This window comes from Lethenteron reissneri, chromosome 20 (genome assembly GCF_015708825.2).
Source record: "Lethenteron reissneri isolate LAM-NWPU_2019-01 chromosome 20, ASM1570882v1, whole genome shotgun sequence".
NCBI lineage: Eukaryota > Metazoa > Chordata > Hyperoartia > Petromyzontiformes > Petromyzontidae > Lethenteron > Lethenteron reissneri.
In genome coordinates, this window is record NC_083798.1 from 3,114,383 (window position 1) to 3,135,289 (window position 20,907).

A 20,907-nucleotide genomic window follows, 5' to 3' on the forward strand; every position below is an offset into this window, starting at 1 on the left:
CTTTGTTTGGGCCCAGCTGTCTTGAGCGTTCAGATTCACCGTGACAATGGTTTAGTCTAATGGGCTGCTACATCGCAGCGAATGGAACAAGCCGATTCCCACAGTGGACGTGCATTCAGGGACCTGAGCGCCATACACTTGGGATACAAAAAGGGGCCCCCAGTCACCCTCCTCGTGGTGGCTGCGTGACACAACTATACAAAAGCATTGTCCATTTGTTTCAATATACACATGTGGTGTACATACACACACACACACACGTGTGATTTGCAATCGCCGCTTTGCCATAGGAATGTGGAATTTCCATCACTCGTTTAGAGCGGTCAGTGGAGATGAGTCGAGCACTGCCTGAATGTTTGTGTTTGGAATGAAGACAATTTAGCTTCGACCTGGTAAAGTCTTGCCCAGTTTGCAATTGAATTTCAGGAAGGTGCCGTTTTTCATTAGTCGAGGATAGATTTAAGCCCATCATCCGTCTTGGTTCAATAAAATTGGTACCACTTCGTGGGACGTCGACAGCGGTGAATCTATTTGGAGACTATCCTCACTGTTTTTTATTTAAAAAAAGTGAAAATAAGTGAGGATTGAGCAGCTCACGAACGGACGTTAACTGAACGAAATCTGCTGCGCGCTGCGTGACTTTCCGAGGCGTGGCATTAAAGGAGCCGCGTATCGTTTGAAGAGCGCCTTCTGTAAAAAAACAACAACAAGTTTATCAACGATGGGAGGTTTTAAAATCGTGCGTCCGGTCAGAAACGGGTGGACAAGAGAGCAGGAGGAGTCGTGATGGAGCCGCGCTGCTGGGGGTGAGGGGGGGTGAGGGTAGAGGGGGTTGTGGGGGCGGTTTCGGAGTCGGGATGGAGGAGGGGGGAACGTGAGAAAGTGTGAGCAGGAGAGATGAAGGATGGGTGGGGGAGGATAATGGGCACGCCGTCCGTGAAAGGAGACAAAAGACAAAAAAGTGTGTGCGCGTGTGCACGGTTCGAGTTCGTATGTCGCGCGCGCGCGGTGGCACGACCATCTTACGCACAGAAGTTCAATTCCCAGCCCGGCGTCACATCGGCGACAGATGACACCTGGGAACTCGGCCTGGCCTCTGCGTCACGTTGGCTTGGCCGTGGCTAATGACCACTGCATGGGGCGGCCGGGTGTGTTGCGCTGCGCTGGACCGACAGAGGCGCTCGCTAACGGCGCTTGGCACAACGGTGTGCAGACGACGATCTGTCTTTGTCGTTGCGCATGAACGTGCGCGTGTACGTGTGTGTGTGTACGTGTGTGTGTGTGCGTGTGTGTGTGTGTACGTGTGTGTGTACGTGTGTGTGTACGTGTGTGTGTGTATGTGTGTGTGTACGCGTGTGTGTGTACGTGTGTGTGTGTGTGCGCGCGGACGGGTCCGCTCAATGTAAACGTGGAGACTGTGCGAGTGAGGGATTTCTGCATGAAGTACGATTCTGTGCCGCGCAGTTTTAATCTCCGTGTGCTCGCGTGTATATGCGCGTGTGCATTAAGACAAAGACCCCCCCCCCACCCCCCGTATAGCCGGCAGGCACACGAGTGGGTGGGTGGCCACAACCACGCCCGACCGACTTTGTCTCCCCAGTGGCGATGTTTACACAGTGAACCGGGTACTCATTTTAGGCTGAGTCGACCTAGGGGAGCCCCAGGACCGATTCAGATAATTGTCACTGGTGTGTTGGCCGTGAGCGGGAATCGAACTCGGGTCGCCAGTTTCGTAGCGCAGCGGAGCGCGAACCACTACACTACCGCTCCCCACCCACCCCACACACACCCCACAAACACCCTACACACACCCTACACACACCCCACACACACCCCATAAACACCCTACACACACCCCACAAACACCCTACACACACACAGAGATCAGCCTCCCAGAGTCTGCGTGAGTACACAGGGCAGCATGCATTTGTGTGCACGCAGACGTGCGTGCATAAGTGTTCGTTATTAAAAAAAACACAACATGCTCAAGCATCTACTACTAATACTATATATGCCGCGCGTGTATTCTGCATTGTGCGCACATGGACAAGGCAGACCACACGTGTGTGTGTGTGCTTGTGTGGTGGTGCTGCTCTCATGTGGGCTGATGTATTGGAATGTTAATTCTCTTCTAAATGATTGTAAGGGGGTTCAAAACGTTCCCATGGGCAACACAGATTTAACCTATTTCAGCGACTGCTTCTTTTGTGCATTATGCAGCAGCAGCAACAGCGCGTTTTGTGTTCATAGTTCACAGCGCTGTATTCAAGACACACTTTCGTAAAGATGATAATTTTCGTGAAAATTATAATTTTCAAACATCTTTTGACATTTCTACGAAGGTTCAAACATCTTTTTCGCACAGAGCAGCACAAGGGCTTTGAAAGAAAAAAGTCAAAGCCGCATCAAGAGTCCGTAGCGAATGAAACACTGGCCTACGGGTGGCCAATTGTGTTGTTGTTGTTGTTTTACTTCGAGAAGATGCATACTGGATGGAGCACCGCCCCGGGTGCCCACCCAAGGTTGAGATGACTTGTGGGTGCTCGGGAACAAGCACAGGTGCCACATGCCACAGATGTGCTTGACGAGAGATTGAATTTAGATTGCTGTGGTTGTCTTGCAGTGGATGTGAAAGATTATATTGCGGCTTTAATCGCGAGTGAAGTGCGTCACGCGGCGGTGCAATATCGAAATATAAAAAACAAAAACTCACTCTACAAATTAAAGAGTCCTAACGGAAGGAACATGCGCACATTACACGCAAAAATAAAGATCACCCATGCAGCTCTATAGAGTGTTGGGGCAACTGCTGTGAGCACCGATACATTTAGACAGATTTCCATTGCACTGTAATCCGTAATGTGTGTTGTGCTGGTGTCAACCCAATTTCATATCATCTGCGTGTACCTGAATTGTTTTGTTATGAAAATACTTTCGGGAAAAGAACCCCCCAACATATATTATTTTATTAAGTTTGTCCTCTTAGTGGATCTAAAATAAGCACATTCACTTTTACAAAATGTAATTAAAAAACGTGTAACATCAGCATGGAGGAATTAAAATATTGAACCAAGTTGGCAAAACTAATTGCCAATTTAACACCACCCAATTATCACCACGGCTCAAATAAGTTTAAAATCAAGATGGGAGAAAATTGGAACATTTACGCATTTTTTCTCTCCAATACATTATTATTTTTGCAGATCATGTAACTCTGTGGGGGAATGTAATGGCATTGTGTTGTAATTGTAGACCAGGCTGCTTTGACGTGTGTGGCATTAGGAAGTTTCATCTTCTTGGTTCTTTCGGTAAAGTCACGTAGAATGGAAATAATAAAATAATAAAAATATAACATAATACAATAATTCTCACGACGTTTCGGCCAGAGTCTGAATGACTCTGTCAGAGTCTGAATGACTCTGTCTACTCGACAGACCTGCTCTCCACCTGAGGACGGCTGCTTGCGTTGTGGCCGAAACGTCGTGAGAATTATTTTATAATGTTTTATTTTTATTATTTTATTATTTCCATTCTACGTGACTTTACCGAAAGAACCAAGAAGATGAATCCCTGCAGTCACGAAAGCTTTAAATCGAAATTAGGAAGTTTCTCACAATACTCTGCAGGCTCAATATCTTTCATGTACTTGATATAATTTGCTCTATTCTTATGAAGAATCTGTCCCTATCTTGAGTTATGGCTCCGCCTGTCTCCCTAAGGGCTACCATTTGTAAATTGCCACCCATAAACCACTTTTTTTTTGCTGATCGTGTGCTCTCCTGGCTTGCTAGAGATAACATCTTAAACTCGGAAGAGGAATCTTGGGCAGATATAACATATCTCAAGAATCGCATTGTCACTTGAAGTGGAGCAAGTGCGAGATGTCACACTTGATTGACCAAGTACACTGTCCTTTGTGCTATGAAATAGGGCCAGATGGTAATACTGTGGATTTCCTATGGGTGCCTTGGTGTCTTTCTATCCACACTTTCTTGAGTATATAAAAAAACTATTTGGTAACAAAAAAATGGACTTTTAAATAAAAGACATTCAGTGTGGTGTTCCTCAATATCAAAGACGTGATTTTGATCTTTATCCTAAGTGTAAGATGATGAGCTAAGCCCTAATATGAAAGTGGAGTTACAATATTGATTGGATCTGTTAACAACTCTCTTAGATAATGTTTCCAGGTGACAACAATGCGTTCCTTGTTTCTTAAATTTCACCTCTCAGCCGTTGAGAATGTGAGTGCTTTTGAATAGAAACGCACGTCTTCCTATGCCAGGGATTACAGGCGCAAATTTATGGAATTTATGTTTGTATGTGTGACTGCTGCGCACGGACAGACAAGCCTTAAAAGCAGACGTCAATTCGCACGTGTCTAAGGTATGCGTTCTGTATGTCATCAGGCCTTTGCTTCTTACCTTGGTCTCAATAAACAATTGGACATTGTCTACAATGCACAGGCAGTATTGGAAGGGTTCCTTTTGAAAAGTAATCCGTTTCTGAAGCTGATAAGTTCCATTATCAGTTTCTGATTACTGTGTGATGGCTTTCTCATTACTGGTGACTCAAGTCACGCGCATTTAGTGTTCTTAAATATCGTAATGCATTCTAGGTTTAAAAAAATATATAAATGCATTTACTCAAACTAACACAATGAAATCTCAGATGTACAAGCACGACACAATTGCCGTTGGCTTTGCAGCATGAGCGATACACATTGGGTGAGTGCTTTCCCACGTGGCTGGTCGCGATTGGTCACCTGCTTGGGTTGTTTCTGCAGTAATTTAAACACACACACATCCACGTTAAAGCCATCAGCTTCCACATCCTTGGTAAGGCGAACGGTGACAGATTAAGGGAAGAGCCCTGCCAATGCCTCGCTTGTGCCACTGCTGGCAGAGGCAACCTCGACTCTTCCACTCTGGCCGGGCATCTTCGAAAGGGGGAGGGGAGTGTTTAAGACTTGTGCACCTTTGTTTCAGCTGCCACGCCGGGAGAACGAATAGAGCCTGCGGTCTGCCTCGCAAGTCCAGTGTGCTCACCGTCACACCACGGCAGCTTCACCGCTCAGTGGTGATAACTTGCGAAACTCACCCATGATGGCGATTATCCTCCCAGCGATGCGTCACGGTACCTGCAGCGTGCCGTTACGCACGGCTCGCATCACCGCAGAGAATTCGAACGTTGCAATCTTTTGTCGTGAGTCGAATGTTGTAACCACAGTGCCACCCAGCTAGTTTAATTAACCAGCCACATTAATTAACTTTGGGCGTTGAAAAAAGAAACATTACCGACATTAAGCATTAACAGCACCCCACGGTGCAACGCTGCAAATCCGCGCATTCAGCCAGCCTTTGTGTTGCTGCACTATCAAGGCATGAGTGGCCAAATGATCATCGTAAAACACTTGTGTTTTTCTTTGGTTCCGCTTATAAAACGTGCCTCAAGCCTCCGCGCCTATTGCCTGTAGTAACGCAGAATGCCGTTTTCATAAACACCTCGGATGAATCCCTCCCAACTGGGGGCTCTCTTGGCTTCTCGTCCACACCAACACCGCCACCACCGTCGAGTCCCGCTCGCGGGAGGCGTGGCGGCTGAAACGAACGGAGAAAGATTTACGAGCATTCGCCGGTTTTGGTCCAGCCAGCAGCATCAACGGGAACACCACAGCCCGTGGCAGATCAAAGGGGTGGTGGGGGGGTGTAGGAACCCCGCCCTCCTCCTGACATTGAGATTCCAACAATAAATGCGTTGAATGTGCTTTTTCTACTTATACTTTAACACGTACGTCATCATAACGGAATCGGAGGAAAAACTAAAATAAAAGAACTTTATCGGTACCGAGGCTGCCACAATGCCATGCGTGTGAGCGTGTGGCACAGTTTGGTGCCAGCTATCATCGAGTGCGGTCGTGTCGCTACGGTTTTCTCTGCGGCGTGTACAGCGTCTTTAAAAACAACGGCGCTACGTCTCTCAGAATATAATTAACGCTGAACCGCTTGCGCGCTCCAAGATTCAGCGGTGAATGGGACCCACCCTGTAACTTGCAGACGTCTCAGAATGGGAAAGTGTTCACTTAGGGCCCTCTTTGAAAAAGCCGGCATGCTGGTAATATCCGCCTCTGACGTCACGTCGAGAGGCAGGTCACGTGTGGTGGGGAAAAGTGTGTGCGTACTTCAAGACATCTGGCCAGAAAGGAAGAGTAGGCCAAAAATATTGCCTAGAGGGGCCCTGTAGAGCTCCCTCTAATGGAGGCCCTTCCACAAGCAGTGGCATTGCAGGCCTGCACCTTCACCGCTTTAGGGCAGATCAACGGAGATCGTCCTCGATAAAGAATGACCCTCGCCGAACAACTGGAGAATTTCCACTCCTATCTCAGGCCTGGGAATGTCGATAAGCACTAACCCCATGCTCGTTTGAGTAGAGACACTTTGACTTAAAACAAATTGATTAAACAATGCATCAAAGCGCAATGCATTCGTTTGTTTTTGGCAAATTGGTGAAATAGTTGTCAGCGAAGGGATGCACACTGGTGATTTTGTGCATGTTCTGTCTCATTAAAAGCCTTCCGTTTGTTTACGGAATCATGAGCAATATCTGGCAGGTCAATTTGTTTTTCGCTTTGCTATTTGCGGTAATCCGCGCACATTCCTTTGAGTGACGGATATCTGACACTGACCGAACCCTGCAGAATATAGATAGCAAATTCTAAAATTGTTTTGGACTCATTCTTCCAATCTGTCACCGTAGTTTACCAAATTTAAATGTTTTTTCCAAGGTGCTTTGGCATTGTGTGATTTGAATTTATGCAACATTTATTTAGCGAATAATATGTTTAAAATGATGAGTAACCTTTAACGTGTCTTACAAACAATATTGGGCAGGTACTGAAATTCATCTGTATTTTGTGTAACATTGTATCGTTGCAAATAAGTTTTCATGTATGTATGTATGTTGATGCATGTTGATTGTATACATACATAGTATCTCTGGCCAACTGAAGCTATTGTTAGAGCGTTCAACTCACAATTAAAAGCCTCAGCGAGTTCAAATCCTGGTCAGGGTTCAACTCAGTCTGTCGGCGTGGATACAATGGATATTGCATTGTGGGAAAGCCACAATGGTCATCCTATGAATAAACTGGACCCCACCATAGAAATATAGAATTTTCATCAATAGCTCAGGGCTGACAACATATATAATTTATGCACCATTGCTCTTGTGAACAGAGAGAGACTTTGATCTGACTTTTATTTTCCTTAGATTTCAACGGCAATTGCTTAAGCGCCTTGAGTGGAACGTTTTTTTTCTTCCCTTTGAAGCAGCATAAATAAGGTGGAAAATAAAATGTGTTTTATTCCAGCAGCCACAGTTGTCTGACCTCTGCGACAAAACATGAATTTCTTACACCTCACACACCTTAGACACACAAGCTGACCACTCTACTCTTCCGAAAACTCATTATTCGCTGTTCTGGAACATTCATCACGGCCAATCCACTCACGGCTGAAGGTTTTCCCCAATCTGATGCCACCTCTCACAGACTCCCGTGATGCATCAATCCAATGCGTATAAGTATGCATCACAATGAAATAAGTAACTCCGCAAAGGTATAAACAGCGGTCTATCTCTCCACTTAAAACAAAAATTAGTCAGTCAGCCTTCAATAACGTCTAACAACCTCAGCAGTATTTGTTCGACGAACCTTACTCTGCTGATGAGATTTAAAAGGTTGAAACTCGTCCAGAGGTGGCTTGATTGAATAAGTGATGATCAATTATATTAGTCGCAAAAGGACACGAGGTTGATGGGCTCAAAAAAGGTTTTGTTTTATGTGGCGAGACTTATTTCATTACTATCACTTCGTGGTTTTAAGTAGGCTATCAAAATTCTGCAATACAACTCGTAACTTAGTGGGTTCCTACCGATGAAGAAATGTTAAAGTGTATTTCTCAAACAACCACTTTTTGTTCTAGTTTTGCCGTGTTGCAGTAATCTCGTGCATTTCCCTATGAGACACGTGTCCACTTCTTCTTGGTTCTTTCGGTAAAGTCACATAAAGGGGAATAATAAAATAATAAAAATAAAACATAATAACATAATTCTCACGACGTTTAGGCCACAACGCAAGCAGCCGTCCTCAGGTGAAGAACAGGGCTGTCGGAAAGACAGCGTCTGAATGACAGACTTGTTCTTCACCTGAGGACGGCTGCTTGCGTTGTGGCCGAAACGTCGTGAAAATTTTATAATGTTTTATTTGTATTATTGTATTATTTCCCTTCTACGTGACTTTACCGAAAGAACCAAGAAGATGAATCCCTGCAGTCACGAAAGCTTTAAATCGAAACGTGGCCACTTGTGAACGGAGCAAGGCATTGCTTTCATTTCTCAAAACCCACGTGCCACCTGCCTCTTACCGAGAGATGTTGCACATTTTTACTTCAAAGAAAAAAGGGGTTAGCGGTGTTATAAAATATGTAGGTTCTACTATTACTGGGAGAAGACCAAAATTGTACATTTTAGTATGAGCCAATACCGCCTCGATATTAATTTCCATGAAGCACGAAGTATCTGTTTGAATTTATGCTCGGCTTTGATGTGCGGCCAAATGCATTTACGTAATGTAACTTTCCCAAAGTCACCGTGCTGCATTATGAAACAAACCACTGTCATGTAAGTCACGTGGAACCCCTCATGCCGTTGGCTAACAGCGGTGGGCATTTGTTTGAGGAACCACGTGCCACCAACCACCTCACGGTGTACTGATGCGTACGTTGTTTGTGATTATGCTGCATCTGTATAGCTTCCCGATGTGTTCCTGCGTTATACCGTGGGCTGTTCAGAAAAATGTCCATCATAACTCACAATCAGACATCATGAAGGATAACAGAACACATCAGAGCGCCACACCCCGCGCTGTTATTGCTAATCCGGCCTGGTGGCAATGTTTACAGAACACATACATCACAATCGGAAGGTCGCGCATTCAAAACCCAGTCTATGGTTGCAATCAGCACACCATTTCTCTGGGGCTGATAGAAAATGAATAATCGCTATGTGAAGCTGACAATGGTCATTGCTCTACGGACAGACTGGCCCCTGGCATGGCAATGTGGAATTTCCACAATCCTGTGCAACGCTGGCAACCGAGCCGAGTGCCAACTTAGCGCTCGACTGAGCAGGGAGTCACGTGGACCGGACCGACTTGAAGACCGAGGGCTTCTTGCCAATGTGTGACGCGCGCTCACTTTCACTCAGTCATGATTTAAAACAAAAAAAGGTCAAGAAAGTTGGAACGGATCTGTCCGAAGTGCTGACTTGGCGCGGCGTGAAGGATTAACCTGCGACTCACTGCCAGAGATACTTTCACACGGCGCGGCGCGGTCAGCCAGAATTAACGGGCCTCCAGCCAAATTGATATGGGCCGTGAGGTTGACGTGGCACTTCAAAGCCCTCTTCCTTACCAGCCATCTTTGGGTATTTATCAAAAGTCTACAAATGCCATAAACACACAAGATGGCAAACATAAATCTCGGAGTAATGTAATTAATTTCGCTTCGATGTACAGTTCTTTGCTTAACCGGATGAGATGACATTTAAAAAAATTGCTTGGCAAGATATATTGTGCTGAGCGCAGTTATTTATAACCAATTAATGTTATTGTTTTGTAATTTAGTTGGAGGTTCCTTTCAAAGATGGGATTTTGACTCAGAATTCATGTCCTATTCTTATTAATGCTGCGACAGCCGCTTTAACCTTCGCTTGTAAACGGATGCCTCGTGTCGGCTTCTCTGCGCAGAGGCTTCTGCGCGCCTGCGACAGTGGCTCCTGATCACTGCGATGAGGCTTCTGTGTTAAACGGTGAAAGGGTCTTTCCCCCCCCCTCGCATTCGGTCGGAACGCATCCGAGAGGACGTCCACCGAGGAGATGAAGCCATTTAAATTAGCTCGCGGGCAGCTGCTGCGATAGACTGCTGTACATCACAGGGCCACGAGGAGATCAAGTTTCAAGATGACTTTGTTAAACCCAGGTGAAAACTGGGGCATTGGCCTGCCGGTAGAGGTAGGCGATGATCGCGATGACATCAATTGAGTCGTCTGTGAGTCATTTTCAAAATTTGTCAAATTTCGACTCTGACACCGGCGCGCACGATGGCCTCCTACTCTTCTTTGCGAGTGACGTCAGGAGATCTTGAACGTCCAGGGCGAAGTGGACGGTGCGTCGTGCCATGCACGGCCGTTGCACCCGCGGTGATGTTGGTCGTGACGGCCGTTGGATTCGAACCGTTGAACCTCCGTGCAACAAAGCGGCGGACTAAATTTCGATTTAAAGCTTCTTTCATGACTGCAGGGATTCATCTTCTTGGTTCTTTCGGTAAAGTCACGTAGAAGGGAAGTAATATAATAATAAAAATAAAACATAATAAAAAACAATTCTCACGACGTTTCGGCCACAACGCAAGCAACCGTCTTCAGGTGAAGAACAGGTCTATCGGACGTTGTCTCCCCGACAGACCTGTTCTTCACCTGAGGACGGCTGCTTGCGTTGTGGCCGAAACGTCGTGAGAATTATTTAATTATGTTTTATTTTTAATATTTTATTATTTCCCTTCTACGCGACTTTACCGAAAGCGGCGGACGTTCTACCACGAGGCCGTGGGACTGGAAGGGGGCAGCCGGACGAGGCCTCCAGCGGTGGCTTGCACATTGTGTTGCTGATGACGTCGATGATGAATGGGGAGGCGAGGGTTCTGTTATCGGATGAAAACAGGGTTCTGTATTGGATGATGTACATTTGTATTTTATTTTTCAATCAGGAGACTTGAGAGTTCGGTATTGGACGAGATTAAAAACAAGCCTCGGTGATGTTTAGGGGTTCTCTGTTGAACGAGTGATTAAGGGTCCTCGACGTGATAAGATGAGAGTCTGATACCGCATGAGATAATAGTTGTAGGTGGCAGTGAGTGCTTCACTCACGTTTTAGAGGCCAAATCTGGGAGGGCATTGACGATCATCATTCCATAGTCACTCATACAGCGAGTTCGTCTTTAGTGACAGTGCCAACAGTGGTCGCCCTGTAATCGACTGGTCCCTGTCATAAGATTGTAAAATTTGTAGGAATGGCCCACGTTCACCACCAAACATCAGGACCACCTCGTGTTCCTTTTGAGCAAAGAGGAGAATTTGAAATGTTACAAGTGCAGCGCGCTTGAAGAAAAACACATACGTAGCAGGTAAATGTCGTTATTGTTTGCAATATATATTGGCGCCAGAAAGATGTGCACTACTTGAGCCTATTGGCAGAAGACAGAGGAAATTGGAAACAAAGGATCGTGATGATGATATTGCAAACATTCAAAAGTTTTCCTTCCATAATAGAGGTTTTTTGGGTTAGATCGCGTAAATATATAAATGTGTCGTTAAAACCCGCCACCACCCGGCACAGCCAACTAGTAAGGGTGGTGGAGGGTTTAACGACACATTTATATATTTACGTGGTCTAACCCAAAAAAAACTCTATTATGGATGATATTGGTCACGAAAGTCTGCCACGTGTTCAACTGCTTTTCTTCCGTTCATTGTCCTACAGCTACATTTTTGTAGGAACATGACTGACAACTTGATACATTTAATCAGATTGAGAGGCGGCATGGGAGCTCTGCTCGCTCTCTGAGTTTTAGAATTCATGAGCTTTAAAAACTAATTTCCAATTCGTATTTTAGACACCCATCCTCCCGCATGAGATGGGGGGAAGCCTTAAGTTTCTCAACCTTTTCTCATGCAGGCCTAAAATTGCACACCTTAAAATTGATATCAAAAGTCACCGAGTGTGATTGTCATGCTCTCTATATTCATCATGTTCAATATCTCACTTAATATCGCCCCCCCCCCCCGTAATAAAATCGGGTTGGTCTTCATAACGACGGTCTTAAAAGGGTTATTGCACCAATAAGTACCGCGATATATGAGAGCACGAGTTGACTTTATGAACATCCAAATGAAAAACCATTATTTAAAACTGTCAGAGATAGGGCCATCAATCAAGCGCCGCGTCTCTCAATAGCTCATAAAACAATAGGCGCAACGGTTATTGGAGTTTGTAGTCCAGCTTGTAAATTCGGCCATTACGAATGGCTCCGTATGAATAGCAACTGGAGTTAACGATACGGCGTTTATCTGACCCACCGTTTGACAAATACACATTTTTTCAGCAAACTCTGTGGGGGTAGTTTCGAAGAAATGTGTAATGTATAAAGGGCCAGGTGGCTGTTTGGGCTCACGCTGTGTCACGTGAGAAGACTTATCAGCGCTTGAGTTTGATAACAGGTATCTTGCCATCCCTATGTTAAATAGGACACTTACATGGAGGGAGTTGTTGGTCTCAGCCTAGTTAGTTTGTGCACACACACATACATACACAAACACAAAAAAAGCCCATGAATTTGAGTTTGGCATGTATTTTTTTGTATTCCAGAAATCGGTCAAATATATTGGATGTGTATTTCCAACAGTACCAACATCCACAAAGGGCATTCGTTACACGACGGTGTCACCGTTTTGCCAAGATAAGACTGATCAAATCATAGCGCGCGTAAAACAGACTGTACAGCATCCCTCTTACTGTACAGCACAAGGCATAATTTTGTGATAACAATGAAAATTAAATCTCACAAAGAAACAAGAAGCAGTGCTACAGATACATGGGGTTTACATCTTAAATTATGGCCACATATATATGTAGAAGTAAAACGGCATGATTTTGAACATCTCAATTTTGGGGGCTGCAGATGTCTTTGACGCAGCGATAGAATGCACGCAACATCATCGTCATCATCGTCAATCATCGTCATCATCATCGTCGTCAATCATCGTCATCATCGTCATCATCGTCAATCATCGTTATCATCATCATCGTCATCGTCGTCAATCATCGTCATCATCGTCATCGTCGTCAATCATCGTCATCATCGTCATCGTCGTCAATCATCGTCATCATCGTCATCATCGTTATCATCGTCATCATCATCGTCATCGTCGTCAATCATCGTCATCATCGTCATCGTCGTCAATCTGGGGTTTGACAGCTCTCACTCACTCGCCAATCCTGACGTGAGCTTCAAGTGGGGCCGCTCGCAACGTGGTCGTCAAATCTCGGCACGGCTCTGCCCCAGCTCCGCACGGCCACCACGTAAACGACGACAAACCACGGCGGGTTTTGGGGTTTTTAAATCCTTTATATTAAGTTCACTTGCTTGCTTGCTTGCGCGCTTACGACCGTGCAAATCATTCGGTCGTTTTTTAATCCACTTCTCGTGATACAATCGAGCTGACATTTTGCACACAGACACGTTGTGCGTGACAATTTATTTTCGTGAAACGTTTTCCCCAAAATTTTACACTTTTTAGGACAAAAAAATTATGTTTAATTACCAATTGCTTAATGGTGGCAGGCAATCATCTGACCCATAGGTGGCAGCCATCTCAAGCCAGCGGACGAGAGGACTCTAGCCGCCACGCATATAAAAGATTTATAGTGAAAAACTTTGTTTTTATGGGTAATTTTTTTTCCCTTTCGCAGGCGGTGGGGATGAGAGGGGTGGGGAGGGGGGAGTGGTGTGGGAGTTGGAACCCAAAAAAATCATCAGCTTCTTGGTGTGAAAAATGCAAGGGGCAGCAGATTTTTTTGTTCTCTCTTTTTCGTTGTTGTTACCCGGGCCGTGTGAACTTTATGAAGTGCTTCGCTTGAAATGCGCGCACGTTAAGCCGGCGAGCAGCTGAGTGTAGGGTTTTGTGAGACTTACATCGTTGCTGCTAAATGCCCGCGTTCGAATTCTTTTGAGCTTTTAATTTAGTGTGAAGGGTATGTACTCGATGTGATAATTATTTTTTACGTTTTGTTTTTTTATCTTCAAAACGAGAAGATGAAGAGCTTTAAAAAAAAAAAACTTGCTAGAACCGACAGCCATTGGTGGAAATTCAACATTCTGATGCGGAGACTAATGTTTCCATTGGATGACTTCCCCTGCAAAGTGGATGTTGTCTATACACAATGCGGTGATGATTTTTGCCCCCCTGACCAGGATTTGAACTCACGAACTCCCTGACTTTGAGTCGAGAACTCTGCCAACAACAACAAGAAGAAGCGCCGTCCATCTGTATTTCTCAGTGATGATGAAGCAACAAGCTTGGGGTGGTGGCATATGACGCCAGTTATGTCAAAACCACGATTGTGCACACAGAGACATGATTCAGTTACCAATGCAAGGGAAGTCTGGGGGGAGGGGCAGAGCTCCTGTGGAATTTCACTTAATTTTGACTGGTGCCATTATTGTGATTTTCTAAATGCTGTCAGACACTAACAGCATAAGCACACGCTGTGCTCCGAAATTAGTGGAGGTCAATCCGGTAAAGCAAGTGAAAGGGAGCAGGAGGTTTATTAACACGGTATTAGCATTGACTATACGTCGTAGAGATCGTGACGAAAGCTTGAGGACATTGTGAGAATATGGAAATTGTGGTGCAATGCCCCTGGCATGTATCGTAGTATTAGGTCTGAATTATTTGTTTACTACATTGAGGCAATGCTCATCTCCTGCTTATAGCCCCGAGCCAGTGATATAAATCCCACATTCCTAATGTGGGGGTGAGTCTCTCCATTGCACACCCACTGTTGACTTTCCCACAAAGTGGTAATCATTTTATTGACCCCAAGGGGATAATGAGTTGAGTCAACCCCCCAACCAGGATTTGAACTCACGACTTTCTGTTTGCGAGATAGACGTTTGCAAGTTCAAATTCTGGATCTGGGTTAACTTGTTTTATTTGTATTATTATTTTCTATGGTGGATAAAACTATTACCAATTTGTATAAAAATGCAGGACCCTCCTCAAAAAGTATTGAGTCTCAATGAAGTTTTCTTCTTTCTGAATCAAGGCCTTTATATTAGTATGTTTTATCATCAATAAATAATTATGAACAGCGTTGGCTCTGATTATAATCAGAACCAATGCTGTTAATGCCATCACAGCATGGCTCCATTTCCTCGGCCAGACCTCAGCTGTTGCATGAGTAACACCCAGCCTCCAAGACCTGCTCTTACAGTTTTCCACCATCTCACTTCAGATCTTCCATCGGTCACTGACCTCTGGGTGCCACTGCAATGGCTGCCTCGGTGGCCTGGCATCCTCCACACGGCACAAGGTCCCCCATTGATCACAAGTTCCTTTTTCATTGTACAGCTTGTTTAGCCTCCCTTTTCTTGTGACCATTTTTTTTTGTTACTATTTTTTATTTTACCAGGTAAAGGCCCACTGAGCTATGTAGCTCCATTTAAGCAGCGACCTGGCCACAATTGAAAGCTCAACGGAGTGGCTTATCACGTGGAAATGTCTAGCAGCCAAACACTCTAAACGCATGATTCGAATGTGGAGGGAAAAGCGGAGGACTCAGAGAAAAATTCACACGACCACGGGAAGAACACGCAAACTATAAATATAAAGCAGCAGGCATCAGGGTCGGGATCAAACCCACGACCTCCTGTATACCAGGCGAGGTAGTTAACATTTCGCCACCTTGTGACTCTTACTCATCATTTCACTACGATACCTTAGTGGCATAACTTTAGTTTATAATGTAGATTTGATTCAATGCCTGCTAACATTTGGAAATAGTATTCAACGTTATACTGTACGTAATTGCAAAGGGGAGATTGCAAATTTATTGCCACAAATAAATATGGGACCCAATTCCCATCGAAATTGAGGTTGTAAAGGACATACCAAAGTGAACAATGTGCATGTTCTATGAATAACTAGAGCTCGTAATTGATTGGAAATTTAATACTCTATCCGTGATGATGAATGTAAGCGGTATCGGCATGCTAGCTCATTATCGCAGAATCAAATTTGAAGCTGCCTTGTCAGCAGCTTTTTTTTGTCCTGCGATATTCATAGCAATGTGTGCAGTGCAACTGCGACTTTGCATTCACCAACATCCATTCTGCAAATGGGAAGACGACTTGGCACACACTCACAGCCAGGTTGCGCCTTGGTTAGACCCTTTGAGGCTCGGTGGGACATTTGCAAGTTCACAACCACGCTGGAGTTGACTCAGCACATCAAACCTCGCAGGATAAATTCATTTAGAAATTCTTTAAAAGCAGTTAACAGTGGTCAACATATGGATATGCTCGCGCCTGCCATGAAAATGTGGAACTTCCATCGTCGGCACAGGACTGCTTTTGAAGTTGACTGCCGCTCCCGTCGCACTCTGACTTTTTGACTCGTACCCCGATTGAGATGTCCCGGTCAAATAAATGAAACAAACTCGACCGTGCCTTTGCCTATGAATCTACAATTCACAGGGCTTGTCTTTCTGTGCATTTCTGTAGCTCCCGTTGTCTACAATGCGGCCGTCTGGGTGACTGCCGCTGCCACAGCCCCCAACACACCCTGCAGCGCCCCCCCTCCCGCGCCAGCCGGCCCACCGCTCCGGGCACGATGCCGCCATCCCGGCCGCCCCACCTGGGCCACTACCGGCCGCCCCTGCCGCCACCGCCGTCGCTCGCGCATGCAGCGGCCTCCCTGCTGGCGAGGCTCGCCGTGTGCCTGGTGGCCCTGGCAGCGCTGGGCAGGGCCGGGCCGCAGGACTCGGAGCAATGCGCTCGCAAGGAGCACCCTCGCTCCAGCCTTGCAGGTGAGGGAGAGACCACGGCTGTGGCTGCGTGGTGCAGCGGGCGCAAACGCAAAACGACGATTCTTCAGAAATGAGTTCTTTTTTTAAATCGAGATGATTTGATGGTGCATAGTTCCAGTGGCTTCCTAATGTCGGAAGGAAGAACGTTCCAGACGGCCGCTGAAGTGTATGTGAAAGCACCGCGCGATGCGGTGACCACCGCGTTTGTTCGATGGCCCAGCAGCCAAAAGCCGCTGTGGGGGTGACCGGAGTTCTCGTGACGGTTTATGCTCCTTGATGGGATCAGCGAGGTATCGTGGTTCATTTGTGGCAAGCACTTTGTGTGTAATAAGCGCGACCTGTTAAATATCCCCCGTGTGGTGTGGAATTTCTCCTGCTACCCAAGTTAACTTCCCATCGTGAGGGTTATTGCACACGCTCGACTTTACAGTCACGGCATTCACAGCCACGGTCATCTGATGAAGGTGTCACAAGCAACACTCAAGATAGGTTTGGATAATTTGGTAGCGCAGCTCTGATTTATTGGCTGGATGTAATGCGTACGTGTGTATGTTGAATTTCTTCCGCACCGTCTGTAGCCAGCCCTGCCAAGCAGAGTTACGGTTCGTAATGAAGCTGCCCGCACGTAGAGGGAAATATCGGAGGTCTTGCTGAGCAGCACGCCACGCAAACCCGACATCACATTGGAGAGCGCAGCCACGACCACCGGCGTGGCAGTGATGCGACCCTCGTGTTGCGTGGTCATGGATATTCTATTTCTGGAAGATGTTCGATTTTTAATGGTCATTCAGTTACCTCCCACGGATGAGAACAACCTGATTAGTAATCTGCCGAATGTCGCGAGCAGGAGGCCCGTGACAAGAAAAAGAAGGGACAAAATCGGTGAGGCTTGTTGGTCATGCATTTGAGCGATCAACAACTGGAAGGGCACAACTCAGAAGACGGTTGCTCTAGGTTCTCGGTTGGTGTTTGACTCGGCCCATCATTTTGTCAAAGTTTCTAAAAACAAAAAATCAAGTGCCGCTCCATGTGAAATTAACGGCGCCTCTCCCGTAGATCGGTGCCTCCGTTGGGATGTGAAACGTTCCTCTCTGACCCAGGGCTGGTGATGCCGTTTGAGCCGCCGCCTGAGGCTAATTTGAACACGGAGACAATTTCACTCCGACTCTCTCGCACCCTGGGATTGAATCCGGCTTTCAGCCATTTGCTATTAAATCAGGTTTTCAGTTGGAGTCAGTTGATGATTTCAGCCTGATCGATAATGACTTCTGGGGCCAGTATCACGCCTGGCTAACTTGATATTTCCAGCGCCGGTGTTAATGCATTGCGACCGGATACTCAATTGCTCGTTTTAGGTCGAGGCAACCTTGGAGATGTCGTCCATTGCTCGGCGCAGACTCCAAACGCCACTCATTGTGCATTGCTCGCTATGAAGCCTTCAGACGGGTGGCTCTTCAGACGTTAACATTGAAATTTCTTCACGTTGAAATACGAACACGGCAGCGGCGGCAGGCGAGCGGGCTTCCAACATCCAAACGGGCATTCTCTCTGTGCGAACAAGCAGAACAAAAGCGGTTCTTTTGAAAGCGGCAGGTATAAATCTGCTCCGGTGCCAATTTGCGAACTTGGAGAGCGGCTCTTTTTAGCGGCATTGTTCGTTTGGATCAGCGCGAACTGTTTTGGAATTTACGCTGTCTTGGGGATCGGTAAGGGGGCCTGCCGCATTAGCGAGTTGGACGGGAGGGAGGGAGAGAGGGAGGGAGGGAGGGGGCGTGTTTGGATGGTGGACGTGAGAAAGGAGGGAGCCAGTGCTAGGGAGTTGCTGTGTCTGGAGAGAAAGAGAGAGAGGAGAGACCTTTTGTCTCCTTCACAATCCGTATTCTGTTGTAGCTTTTGCTGAGAGTGGATGCTGGGGAGGCTGTGTGACTGTGAATGATTTATTGTGAAAAAAGGTCCTTTATGTCCCTTTGCATTGTGAGTAGCAGGTGTTCAGAAGCTCACTTGGCTATCTTCTATCTTGAAGCTGCTTCAGCTGAAAATCGTCGTGAAAGTGGGAGAGAGAGCGAGCGAGAGAGAGAAAGGGCTTAAGAGGCTTGTCGAGGGGACAGCGATAGACGGCACTGGGGGCGGTGTCTTTGCCGCTGTGTGCCCTCCTCACATGGGGGGGGGGGGGGTCACGCAAGACGCCGTTCACTTGAGCAGCCCACGCCGGCTGACGGGATGACAACCTGCGTGGATAGATGGTGAAAAATGAAGAGGTCACCAAGAGGTCACTAAGAGGTCACGTGAGATCAAGGTCACGCGAGACCATGGTCACGCGAGACCAAGGTCTCATACTCTTAGTTTTTTTTCGGTAAAGTCACGTAGGTAAAAAGTAAATAAATAATAAAATATGTTATAAAAATTATAGAAATAATAATAGAAATAAAAGACCAAGGTCACCAAGGTCACGTGAGACCAAGGTCACGCGAGACAACCTGCGTTGGTAGCAAGTCCCGTGTGAGATTGGTGAACAAACCCCACACACTCACACACTGTGTCGTTAAGTTAATGCCCCTCATAGTGGCGCGAGTGAGAAACCCACTGCTGCATCCTGATGAAATGCATTTGGCAGTGGCAACACAGCCGAAGCCGAGCTCCTACCCGCATCTCAGCGGCTAATGCAGCCCTCACAACCCGATTGTTTTCCTTACCCAGTGCAGCCGAGTCTATACGCCTGGGAAGGCGATACGCTTGTGACCAGGAATCAAGGCAATACGCTTGTAACCAGGAATCAAGGCTCGGTAAGAGCCTCATGATTGTTCAGCGGGAAATATAGATAGACGCGTGGAGTTTTTATTCGTTCAAAACATGTTTTGAATTGTTATTTTTTTTTATATATAATGGCATTCGTAATGGAGCAGGAGGTAAACTTTGGGCAAAGGCGGCAGCCCTGAAATTCCATTGCTCTGTCCACTACCGGCGGAATGACCTCCGTTAGCGGGAGTTCGCGAGAGCCCTCCTCGAGGGTGACTTGGCCTACTCTTTCATGCTTGCCGGACGTCTTGGAAACGATGACAGTGCTCAACACTTTACCCCACCACCAGCCTCCTGGCAATTGAATAGCAGTGGTGAACCCGTTTATACTCAGGCAGAGTCTGGGGGCGGGTTGTTTAAGAAACTTTCACATTTCGATTTAAAGCTTTCGTGACTGCAGGGATTCATCTTCTTGGTTCTTTCAGTAAAGTCACGTAGAAGGGAAATAATAAAATAATAAAAATAAAGCATAATAAAATAATTCTCACGACGTTTCGGCCACAACGCAAGCAGCCGTCCTCAGGTGAAGACCAGGTCTGTCGGGGAGACAGCGTCTGACACTGTCTTCGCCTGAGGACGGCTGCTTGCGTTGTGGCCGAAACGTCGTGAGAATTATTTTATTATGTTTTATTTTTATTATTTTATTATTTCCCTTCTACTTGACTTTACCGAAAGAACCAAGAAGACACTTTCACATTGTTTCAATTTGCGTGCCTGTATTCCTTCCCCCCCCCCGCACCTCCGATTGCCACGGGTGGCTACGTACGGTGCGAAAGACGTTCAACATACGTACAGAACTGGCTGCCCCTGGGTGAATCGGGAAGTAATGAGATGGCTTTATAAATCTGGGATGGTGGTGCCGTGATTAAGCGCTTGACTCACAAGAGTGAGTTGAAATCCTGAGCAGGGAATTAATCAGTCTATTCTTCCTCGAGGCACAGTCAGGCAGATGGATTACCTTATAATCCACGTGAGAGAGTAAACTGAAACCAAAAGTCTCTTACTCAAGGGAGACTCGGGGAAAAGGGACGTAATGTAGCAAACTAGAGTGCAAGTTCAATAAAGCCATGGCAAAGTGATATCAAAAGTTAGGCGACATGTAATTTTTATTCATCACAATCTTTATTTCGACTGGAGGAATCCGATGAGCTTCAGATGTCCAGCATGGGCGGGTCAGACATATGTCCGTGCTATGATGAGCACCGTCCTGTGAGACGACCATATGAGTTTGTCCTGCGGAGAGACTGCCGCTCACTCAGCAAGGGCCCACGGCTGCACCCACGTAACCGCTGGAGCCGGGAGACGACACGGTGACTCCGTGACTCTGTGTGTTCGTGTAAATGTGATTAATTTTGGGGAAAATAGCGAGGCGAGGTGGTGAAATCACCGGACGCGCTCATTAGACAGGT

The 20,907-nt window shown here is 46.3% G+C and overlaps 1 protein-coding gene across 1 annotated transcript in view; it reads left to right on the forward strand.

Moving 5' to 3' along the window:
* Window positions 1-20,907, forward strand: part of LOC133344600 (semaphorin-5A-like) — a 150,577-nt gene that overhangs the window by 39,651 nt on the left and 90,019 nt on the right. Inside the window, 1 exon segment of the mRNA XM_061554604.1 lies at window positions 16,398-16,702. Within this exon segment, the coding sequence (XP_061410588.1) occupies window positions 16,507-16,702 (196 nt within the window). The 5' untranslated portion in view covers window positions 16,398-16,506.